The sequence below is a fragment of the Electrophorus electricus genome, chromosome 6, assembly GCF_041902795.1.
Source record: "Electrophorus electricus isolate QZ-2024a chromosome 6, ASM4190279v1, whole genome shotgun sequence".
Taxonomy (NCBI): domain Eukaryota; kingdom Metazoa; phylum Chordata; class Actinopteri; order Gymnotiformes; family Gymnotidae; genus Electrophorus; species Electrophorus electricus.
In genome coordinates this window covers 37381678-37394555 of record NC_137502.1, presented here as the reverse complement: position 1 = coordinate 37394555, position 12878 = coordinate 37381678, and the positions used below count along the sequence as shown (strand labels likewise).

Genomic DNA, 12878 nt, shown 5'->3' with positions numbered 1-12878 from the left:
CTGACAAGAGAATTAGGGTTAGGCTAACTCTATCCAATGCAGCTAACTACTGATCAGACTTAGACTAACTCTAGCCAACCCTAACCCTAACCCTAACTCTTCCTGGTTTGTGCTACAGTTCATTTCTCTGATCATGGCGGAGATCGCAGTAGGACTTTCCCTACCGTATTAAGGTCAACAAGGTCAATAATTATTTTAGTTTAATTGCCTAGGCTTAGTATGTAGTTCCTGTCAAGTTGTGTGTGTGTGTGTGTGTGTGTGTGTGTGTGTGTGTGTGTGTGTGTGTGTGTGTGTGTGTGTGTGTGTGCGTACCGTGATGTGAGTTGTTTCCTGCAGGGTTAATGTGTGTGTATGTGTGTGTGTGTCTACTGTGATGTGAGCTGTTTGCTGCAGGGTTAATGTGTGTGTGTGTGTGTGTGTGTGTGTGTGTGTGTGTGTGTGTGTGTGTGTCTACCGTGATATGAGCTGTTTCCTGCAGGGGACCGTGTTTCTCATGCATGTGCCACTCAGTGGGTCCACGTCCTCCACAATGACAAACGGTGCTTCCTCCAGAGTGACGATGGACAGGTGGTCGTCCTGGCGACTCTCTGCTCCAGAGTACAGCTCAAAGCGTGGCCACACATGGTACTTCATCGACAGAGAACCGTTCTCCCACTTCCCTACCTACACACACACACACACACACACACACACACACACACACAGAGACTGAGGCTAAAATCCCAGGTGCAGCATTTTCAAGTTCAGTTCTTTTATTAATTGTTGTTAGAGATATTGGAGCTTTTGTGCTACACCAAATACAGCTTTGTTAAAAGAGAGGGGAGACAGAGAGAAGACAAGCAAGGGAGATACAGAGAGTGAGAAAGAGAGAGACTGACTCTGTCCCACTGTCTTTCTTTGTCCAACAGAATAATGACGAGTTTGGGGTGCATCTGGTATCCATCCTCACTGAATGACAGGTTACGGCCCTCAAAAGTCACATTCATTAGATACCTGAGGAAAACAACAGGGTTATAAAACACAAACAGACACACACACACACACACACACTCACTCACAAACACAAGTATACACTTACATGTATTTACCACAGACTCATAACCACATCTCTTGGTTATAATTGTGTGTGTGTGTGTGTGTGTGTGTGTGTGTGTGTGTGTGTGTGTGTGTGTGTGATTGTATATAGTAAACTGATTTTTTTTTTTTGCTCACTTCCATTCTTTGTTAATATTGTTTCCTTAGCAATTTTGTGCCTGAAAATGTATTTGTGTGCAAGAACAACAGTCATCGAAATAGGCTATTGCATACTGCATTCTGTATACTACACTCACTATATACTGTATACTACACTCACTATATACTGTATATTGCACTCAGTATATACTGTATATGACGCTCAGTATATACTGGATACTGCACTCTGTATATACTGTATACTGCACTCAGTATATACTGTATACTGGATACTGCACTCAGTATATACTGTATACAACACTCAGTATATACTGGATACTGGATACTGCATTCAGTATATACTGTATACTACACTGAGTATATACTGTATACTGGATACTGCACTCAGTATATACTGTATACAACACTCAGTATATACTGTATACTGGATGCTGCATTCAGTATATACTGTATACTACACTCAGTATATAATGTATACTGTGTACTGTACTCAGTATATACTGTATACTGCACTTAGTATATACTGTATACTACACTCAGTATATATTGTATACTGTATACTACACTCAGTATATACTGGATACTGCACTCTGTATATACTGTATACTGCACTCATTATATACTCTATACTACATTCAGTATATACTGTATACTGCACTGAGTATATATTGTATACTGCACTCAGCATATACTGTACACTACACTCAGTATATACTGTATACTGCACATAGTATATACTGTATACTACACTCAGCATATACTGTATACTACACTCAGTATATACTGTATACTGCACTCTGTATATACTGTATACTGCACTCATTATATACTCTATACTACATTCAGTATATACTGTATACTGCACTCAGCATATACTGTACACTACACTCAGTATATACTGTATACTGTACTCAGTATATACTGTATACTGTATAATGCACTCAGCATATACTGTATACTACACTCAGTATATACTGTATATTGGATACTGCATTCAGTATATACTGTATACTACACTGAGTATATACTGTATACTGGATACTGCACTCAGTATATACTGTATACAACACTCAGTATATACTGTATACTGGATACTGCATTCAGTATATACTGTATACTACACTGAGTATATACTGTATACTGTGTACTGTACTCAGTATATACTGTATACTGTATACTGCACTTAGTATATACTGTATACTACACTCAGTATATATTGTATACTGTATACTACACTCAGTATATACTGGATACTGCACTCTGTATATACTGTATACTGCACTCATTATATACTCTATACTACATTCAGTATATAATGTACACTACACTCAGTATATACTGTATACTGTACTCAGTATATACTGTATACTGTATAATGCACTCAGCATATACTGTATACTATACTCAGTCTATTACTATGAGGTGACATGACTGTATAAACATTCTGCCCACTTGTTATTTACAGTCTATAAAGTTTATGTACCTCTCTCCAGTCCTCCCTAATGTACAGGGATATCCAACAGGTTACATTCATTAAAACACTATTTAGCCACCGTGTGGTTTACAAGTCTTGAAGGATGAAATCAGGCATTATCAAGGCAAGCAAACTAGACATCTGAAAATGAAGGAATCCTTTTTCTGTTGCAGAAATGCAAAATATTCATTCAAGTGGCCCACTGGTGACATTAGCAAAATAACAGTTAGTATGGAGTGGAGTGAAAGTATTATCAAGTACTAAATAGTTTATTAAATTCAATTATAATAAGTTTATATAATAACTAATTTTAGAATTAGTTATTAAAATAAGCTCTACCAGCAGTTTATCTGTGATAGCAATTAACCTGTGTGTGTGTATCTGGCTGTGTGTGTGTGTGTGTGTCTGGCTGTGTGTGTGTGTGTCTGGCATTTCTTAGCCCTTCTGTGACATTAGACAGACACAGAGACCAATAGGCATATGTAAAGTGTTGCCATGGCAACTACAACCACTGCTAGTTCAAAGCCAGACTGTTATGTTGCTATGGGAACCACAATTTTACAATATTACAGAGAAGGACAGAGATGAGGAGAATAAACACTACACACTCCTCATCAACACTACCACATACTCAACACACAATGGACAACACTACACACGCAACACTACACACTCCTCATCAACAATACCACATACTCAACACACAATGGACAACACTACACACTCCTCATCAACAATACCACATACTCAACACACAATGGACAACACTACACACTCAACACTACACACTCCTCATCAACACTACCACATACTCAACATACAATGGACAACACTACACACTCAACACTACACACTCCTCATCAACAATACCACATACTCAACACACAATGGACAACACTACACACTCAACACTACACACTCCTCATCAACACTACCACATACTCAACACACAATGGACAACACTACACACTCAACACTACACACTCCTCATCAACACTACCACATACTCAACACACAATGGACAACACTACACACTCAACACTACACACTCCTCATCAACACTACCACATACTCAACACACAATGGACAACACTTCACACTCAACACTACACACTCCTCATCAACACTACCACATACTCAACACACAATGGACAACACTTCACACTCAACACTACTCTCAAGCTGTTTCTTCATCTCCCTCTCTCCCTCCCTCTCTCTCTCTACTTCTGTCTCTCTCTGTGCCTCCCTCCTTCTCTCCCTCTCTCTCTCCATTCTCTCCTATTCTCTGTCTCTCACTGAATAAATTGAGACTGATTCCTCACTACTCAGAAAGTCGTCTCCACACACACGCACACACGTACATGTACACACACATGAACATACATGCACAAAAATATACATGCACACAAAATGTTACATTTGTAAACACACTTTGGGTGCTGAATTATATATAAGACTTGTGAAATATTAAGTAAAGAACTTTTCTAAATTAGCCAAAGAATAAATTAATAAAGAGCTAGTGCTCAGTAGCCTCTGCTAATCACCCGAACACACAAATGAATAAGATCATTATGCATTCACTAACACACCCTGTGTGTGTGTGTGTGTGTGTGTGTGTGTGTGTGTGTGTGTGTGTGTGTGTACATACGTATGTATATGTGTGTATGTATTTATGGGCAATTGCATATGTGAGTGTATGTATGTCCGAAGCACTTGATTAGGGTTGTGTGTGTGTGTGTGTGTGTGTGTTTACCACAGAACTTCATTAGGGTTGTGTGTGTGTGTGTGTGTTTACTGCAGCCCTTCATTAGGGTTTGTGTGTGTGTGTGTGTGTGTGTGTGTGTGTGTGTGTGTGTGTGTTTACTGCAGCCCTTCATTAGGGTTTGTGTGTATGTGTGTGTTTACCGCAGCATTTCATTAGGGTTGTGTGTGTGTGTGTGTGTGTGTGTGTGTGTGTGTGTGTGTGTGTGTGTATTTACCGCAGCACTTCATTAGGGTTGTGTGTGTGTGTGTGTGTGTGTTTACCGCAGCACTTCATTAGGGTTGTGTGTGTGTGTGTGTGTGTTTACCGCAGCACTTCATTAGGGTTGTGTGTGTGTGTGTGTGTTTACCGCAGCACTTCATTAGGGTTGTGTGTGTGTGTGTGTGTGTTTACCGCAGCACTTCATTAGGGTTGCCTGTTATTGGGGTTTTCTTTTCCGGAGCACCATGACACTCAGACTTCAGCAAGGTGTGAGGTCCTCGATCCATCATCATCGTGGACGTTGCCATGGCGATCACAGCCACGCCATCACGCACCCGAGCCTCCAGCCCATAATCCCACTCATCATATGACACACTAATCATACCTGAGATAGAGAGACAAGAAGAAGGAGGAGTCCAAACAAGACACATTCCACTCCTGCTGAGTCTAGTCATGTTCCACTCCTGATCCAGTGAGCCACGCTAACCCTGATCCAGTGATCCACGCTAACCCTGATCCAGTGATCTACGCTAACCCTGATCCAGTGAGCTACACTAACCCTGATCCAGTGAGCCACACTAATTCTGATCCAGTGATCCACACTAACCCTGATCCAGTGATCTATGCTAACCCTGATCCAGTGAGCTACACTAACCCTGATCCAGTGAGCCACGCTAACCCTGATCCAGTGAGCCACACTAACCCTGATCCAGTGATCCATGTTTACCCTGATCCAATGAGCCACACTAACCCTGATCCAGTGAGCCACATTAACCCTGATCCAGTGATCCACGTTTACCCTGTTCCAGTGAGCCACACTAACCCTGATCCAGTGAACCACACTAACCCTGATCCAGTGATCTGTTTACCTTGATCCAGTGATCCACGCTAACCCTGATCCAGTGAGCCACGTTAACCCTGATCCAGTGATCCATGTTTACCCTGATCCAGTGAGCCACACTAACCCTGATCCAGTGATCTATGCCAACCCTGATCCAGTGATCCATGCTAACCCTGATCCAGTGATCTACGTTAACCCTGATCTAGTGATCCACGCTAACCCTGATCCAATGTTTATATGCAAAAAAAAATGACTGGCAAAAATTAAGGAAAACAGCAAACATTAAACATTTAGCAGTGACAATTTAGCACTTTAATGTAATTCAGTGTCTGGATGAAAACATGGCCTCAGTTAATTTGACATCAACACGTGAGTGATGTCTCCACTGGGATCACCTGTGGGAAACTCTGGAGGTATGTAATCTGCATCCCCTGCTACCAGAGATGGTACGATCCAGGTATATCCATAGCCGGTGAGGCCAACTGAATGAGCCACCTCAAAGATGATGTTGGCCTCCTCTTTGGTGGAGTAGAGCAGGATAACTGGGCTTTGCAGCTTCTTGAGCTGGTTCTGGATCTTGGAGTCCCCGTCATCCACAGACATGTCCAACAGCAGCACCTCCTCTAGCTCCCAGCCCACAAAGCTGTTCTCAATCGTACTGCGGATCTGTAGTCCACAGCACAGCAGACAGAACAGGAGTGAATGGGAGAAAAACTACATTTCCCATGGGATCTTTGCTGCAGAAAATACTTCACACCCTGCTACTGACTGCTTCATTACTTAAAGTTTGTTTTATTTATTTAATAGTTTTAATAGCTATTTTAAATCTAAACTTTATCTAAAGATAAAGGGTCTTCCCAAGCCAGTGGGGACAATGAACTACCACAGCTTTGCCTCAAGAAACCTGCAGTGACACGTGTTATTGAGACATATTCAGCACAGGAAACAACAGCTAAACCAAACCCACACAACAATGCACTGTTTTAATTTAAAAAGCACTGCTGTCTTAATTCTGAATTTTGCCTTAATTAGGCCAAAACAATGAGCATTTCACAGCTAAATCATTAGTAAATGTTTTTAGTATTGTATTCGAGATGGAATTTTCAAAGTTGTCCATGCCTCATTTTTTTACTCAAGCCCCCTGCGCCCCCCAACCCCTGTTTTTGGGTCCATTACCTTGGTGATGAAGTCCTGGTAGCCAGGATAGTAGGTGGTGACAATGGAGAAGATATACCAGTCATATTCCTCCATAATGTTCAACATCACTGTAGCCTGTTGCTCGATCGAAGGACCAAACTGAAAAAACATGGAATTATCATCCTACAGACAGAAAGAGAGAGAGAGAGAGAGAGAGAGAGAGAGAGGGGGGGGGGGGGAGAGAAGAAGACAAATTTAATCACAATAATTCCACACAGCTCTAATACAGTGAAGGAGCGACGTGGAGAGTATTTCAAACTGATCCAGGATAAGTAAGAGGTGAACTAACGTACTAATGGGAGAGTATAGTGATAATGACCTCTGAGACTATAGTTTCAGACACACTAAGGTGTGTGTGTGTGTGTGTGTGTGTGTGAGAGAGAGAGAGAGAGAGAGAGAGAGAGAGAGAGAGAGAGAGAGAGAGAGAGAGAGTTGGGCTCTCAGCACCTGTGAGACTAGTACAGGCCTGTTACCTTGTTTCTCCATTAAGAGGAAGATGTCACACCTTAAGAGGCTGCACTACATTTCCTGCACACATACTCTCTTTCTCCCTCCTTCTCCCTCACTCTCTCTCTCTCTCTCTCTCTCTCTCTCCCCCTCTCTCTCTGTGCATGGTTTTATTTATGGGCTATGAAAGCCTTTTCTATGCCACAATTTTGATCCACTGTACATATCTTTCAACTCTCCACTTTATTGTGTGTGTGTGTGTGTGTGTGTGTGTGTGTGTGTGTGTGTGTGTGTGCTGGGGCGATTGAGTTAATATTCTGTCACAAATCTGTGACCTCACTTTCAGTGCATCACAATTCATTCTGGAGTATTACGCCCCTCTACCCCTCTCTCCTTCTCTCCCTCCCTCCACCCTTCTCTCCTTCTCTCCCTCGCTCCACCCCTCTCTCCTTCTCTCCCTCCACCCCTCTCCTTCTCTCCCTCGCTCCACCCCTCTCTCCTTCTCTTCCTCCCTCCACCCCTCCATCTACCCCTCCCTCTCTCTCCATGTCCCATTTATTCCAGTAGAATGGCTGCCAGGGCACAGATGTAATTGAATTCTGCTCTGGCTGCCTTTATAACAGCAGTGTTATGGACTGCCCTGTCAGTGTAGAACACAGTAGAACCAGAACAGGGAGGGGTGGGATAGAACCAGGAGGGTGTAGGGTTAGAACAGGGAGGGGTGGAGAAGAACCAGGAGGGGTAGGGTTAGAACAGGGAGGGGTGGAGAAGAACCAGGAGGGTGTAGGGTTAGAACAGGGAGGGGTGGGGTTAGAACCAGGAGGGTGTAGGGTTAGAACAGGGAGGGGTGGGGTTAGAACCAGGAGGGTGTAGGGTAAGAACAGGCAGGGGTGGGGTTAGAACAGGGAGGGGTGGGGTTAGAACCAGGAGGATGTAGGGTTAGAACAGGGAGGGGTGGGGTTAGAACCAGGAGGGTGTAGGGTAAGAACAGGGAGGGGTGGGGTAAGAACCAGGAGGGTGTATGGTTAGAACAGGGAGGGGTGGGGTTAGAACCAGGAGGGTGTAGGGTTAGAACAGGGAGGGGTAGAGAAGAACCAGGAGGGTGTAGGGTTAGAACAGGGAGGGCTGGGGTTAGAACAAGGAGGGTGTAGGATAAGAACAGGCAGGGGTGGGGTTAGAACAGGTAGGAGTGGGTTAGAACAGGGAGTGTGTAGAGTAAGAACAGGTGTGGTTAAAACAGAGAGGGGGTGGGGTTAGAACAGAGAGAAGTAAAACAGCTTTTGCAGAGAGACATGTGTCACTCAGCATCCAGCCAAGCTGTAAGTGTTCAGAACATACAGCAGATAACTGGGTACAGTCTCAAGCAGAAGTGTAAACTAGCTACATTCCAACTTCACCGAGCAATCTTACGAAGAAAAGAGCTTCAGTCAGCATTCATACTGACTAAGAGACCAGCTCCATTCAGGATAAAACACACACAAAAAGACACAAACCGAATGAACTACAGAAAACAGGTCCAACTAACAAAGCAAAACACACAGAAGAAAACAGAGATGTGACTTCATAGCAGAGAGCTCTGGCAGTAGGGACATGAAAACACTGACAAATGAACCAGAACAAGAAACACCTGAGAGGATAAAAAAGGACAGAGAACAACAACAGGATGGGGAGGAAGGTAGGGAGCCATGACACATCCCAACTAAAAGAGAGACCAAGATACACTGGAAATTATTGTTCCTTATAACATTTCACTGGTAATTGAGGTATTCATATTTCAACACTAACAATTCAACAACACACCATTACACTACACAACAATATAACATTACACTACACAACAATACACCATTACACTACAAAACAATACACCATTACACTTCACAACAATAAAACATTATACTACACAACAATACACCATTACAATACACAACAACACACCATTAAATTACACAATACACCATTAACAATACACCATTACACTACACAACAAAATACCATTACACTACCCCACAACACACCATTACCCTACACAACATTATACCATTACACTACACAACAATATACCATTATACTACACAACAATAACATTACACTACACAACAATATACCGCTATACTACACAACAATATAACATTACACTACACAATGATATAACATTACACTACACAACAATATACTATTACACTACACAACAATACATTGTAACACTACACAACAATATACCATTATACTACACAGTATACCATTACACTACACAACAATATATTATAGTACACGATAATATAACAATACACTACACAACAATACACTGTTACACTACACAATATACAGTAACACTACACAACAATATACCAATATACTACACAACAATATAACATTATACTACACAACAATATAACATTACACTACACAATGATATAACATTACACTACACAACAATATACTATTACACTACAAAAGAATACACTGTAACACTACATAACAATATACCATTATGCTACACAGTATACCATTACACTACACAACAATATAACATTATACTTCACAATAATATTACACTACACAACAATACACCGTTAAACTACACAATACATTGTAACACTACACAACAATATAACGTAACACTACACAATATACCGCTACACTACACAATATATCATTACACTACACAATACAAAAATATTCTGTAACACTACACAACAATTACCTGAAGCTTTTATACAAAGTGATTTACAATTATGACTGAGTACAACTTGAGTAATTGAGGGACAAGGGTCTTGCTCAGGGACCTAACAGTGGCCACTTGGTGGTGGGACTCAAGCCAGCAACCTTACAATTACAAGTCAAGTACCTTAACCACTGAGCCACCACACTACTTGACAATATAGCATTATACTACACAACAATACACTACACAAAAATATACCATTACACTAAACAACAATATACCATTATACTAAACAACAATATACCATTACACTACACAACAATATAACATTATACTACACAACAATATACCATTACACTACACAACAATATAACATTATAGTACACAACAATAAAACATTATACTACACAACAATATAACATTATACTACACAATAATATAGCATTACACTACACAACAATATACCATTACACTACACAACAATATAACATTATACTACACAATAATATAGCATTACACTACACAACAATATAACATTATACTACACAATAATATAGCATTACACTACACAACAATATAACATTATACTACACAATAATATAGCATTACACTACACAACAATATAACATTATACTACACAACAATATACCATTACACTACACAATATAACATTATACTACACAACAATAAAACATTATACTACACAACAATATAACATTATACTACACAATAATATAGCATTACACTACACAACAATATACCATTACACTACACAACAATATAACATTATACTACACAATAATATAGCATTACACTACACAACAATATAACATTATACTACACAATAATATAGCATTACACTACACAACAATATACCATTACACTACACAACAATATAACATTATAATATAACCACAACAACAATACTCCTATTAACATTATTATTAATAATAATATCAACAACAATAATAATATAAGGCTCTCTGTCTCTCTTCAACTACACACTCAGTTTAATTTCACATTACACACATGCTCTCATCGCATTAACACATACTAATCACACACTTAAACGCTCTTGTGCACACTAATCACACAACCAGTCTTTCACACACCAGTTACATGCACTATAATTCTTTTACACGAGTCATATGGAACACTCTTAGACACACATTATATGATCACTCTCCTTTACATATGTTACACAATCACTCTCTTTTCCCACCCACATACACACACACACACACACACACACACACACACTCACACACACACACTCAGATATGATATTAATGTACTGTTACTACATCATACACAAGTATAACTATACTGAGGTTAGGTAATAGAGCTGAAAACTCAAATACACACACACACTTCCGTTCTCTCACTGTGGCAACACGTTGACACACCAGCTGTGCTACTCCTACTAGCTTCTGGCATCAGTGTCTCTCTCCTTTGTCTCTTTCTCTCTCTCTCTCTAAAACACACACACACACACAATTAACTGTGTTTACACACCTACACACACACACACACGCCTTTCTTACATGCACATATTCGGGCTGGACGGTGTGACCTTCAAAGTGTAGGGCTCTGATAAAGAAGTGCAAACATTATTAACCTCAGTTTTCATCTTTCTCCACTTCTGTCCTTCTCTCCTCTCACCTTTATGGCTTTGATCTTTGCTCTATTTCTCCAAACTCATTCTTTCTCCCTCTCTTTGCCTCTATCGCTCTCTCTGTATGCCTCCCTCTCCAACCCTCTCTCTCCCTCTATCCTTCACTCTCTGTCTCTCCAACCCTCTCTCTCCCTCTATCCTTCACTCTCTGTCTCTCCAACCCTCTCTCTCCCTCTATCCTTCACTCTCTGTCTCTCCAGCCCTCTCTCTCCCTCTATCCTTCACTCTCTGTCTCTCCAACCCTCTCTCTCCCTCTATCCTTCACTCTCTGTCTCTCCAACCCTCTCTCTCCCTTTATCCTTCACTCTCTGTCTCTCCAACCCTCTCTCTCCCTTTATCCTTCACTCTCTCTCAAACCCTCCATCCTTCACTCTCTCTCTCCAACCCTCTCTTCTCTTCCTCATATAACCATTCTCTGCCCCATCTCTCTACCTCTGAGCAGAATTCTTAATTAAAAGAAATCAATTTCCAGCCATCCTAGAAATATCTGTTATGCACAGTGACACACACACACACACACACACACACACACACACACACACACACACACACACCTACTGGGTTAGTGCACAGCAGTCTTACACTAACTCACTGTGACAGAGCATGCCCACAACCTGACATACTGCAATGACAATATACTCACACACACACACACACACACACACACACACACACACACATTGGGATGAGGGGGTCTGGTGTCTGTGCTGTTAACACATACCATCTCTGTCTTTAACGCATACTGTTACGTTACATATACGTAAAACCAGAAAGATAAAATAAAGGGCAAACAAATCCAAAGGGTTTGGCAAAAATTCAAAAAGAACAACAGGATCAAATCAAAAGAGATAGTGAGGAAAACACCACTTAGTACATGGATGAGACATACTGGCAGCACTTCACAAGGACAATTAAACAAAGATATGCAGTGATAATAAACATATATATACACTAATAGTAGCAGTGGAAGTAATAATAGCAATAGTAGTAGTGGTAGTTGTGTTAGTATTAGTAGTAATAGTAGTGTTAGTATTAGTAGTAATAATAGTAGTGTTAGTATTAGTAGTAATAGTAGTGTTAGTATTGGTAGTAGTAATAGTAGTGTTAGTATTAGTAGTAATAGTAGTGTTAGTATTAGTAGTAGTAATAGAAGTGTTAGTATTAGTAGTAGTAATAATAGTGTTAGTATTAGTAGTAATAGTAGTAGTAGTAATAGTAGTGTTAGTAGTAGTAGTAATAGTAGTGTTAGTATTAGTAGTGTTAGTATTAGTAGTAATAATAGTGGTATTAGTAGTAATAGTAGTAGTGATAATAGTAGTGTTAGTATTAGTAGTAATAGTAGTGTTAGTATTAGTAGTAGTAATAGAAGTGTATTAGTAGTAGTAGTAATAGTGTTAGTATTAGTAGTAATAGTAGTAG

General features: G+C 40.3%; 1 protein-coding gene across 3 annotated transcripts in view; it reads right to left on the bottom strand.

Moving 5' to 3' along the window:
• The window catches only part of grin2ba (glutamate receptor, ionotropic, N-methyl D-aspartate 2B, genome duplicate a), an 89226-nt gene that overhangs the window by 19713 nt on the left and 56635 nt on the right, over positions 1-12878 (bottom strand). For all 3 annotated transcript variants that reach the window (XM_035525232.2, XM_035525233.2, XM_081716776.1), the window contains 5 exons: positions 6649-6792; positions 5868-6138; positions 4824-5016; positions 879-993; positions 455-663 (listed from right to left, as the gene is read on the bottom strand). In XM_035525232.2, the coding sequence (XP_035381125.1) occupies positions 455-663; positions 879-993; positions 4824-5016; positions 5868-6138; positions 6649-6792 (932 nt within the window). The remainder of the gene's footprint in view (positions 1-454; positions 664-878; positions 994-4823; positions 5017-5867; positions 6139-6648; positions 6793-12878) is intronic.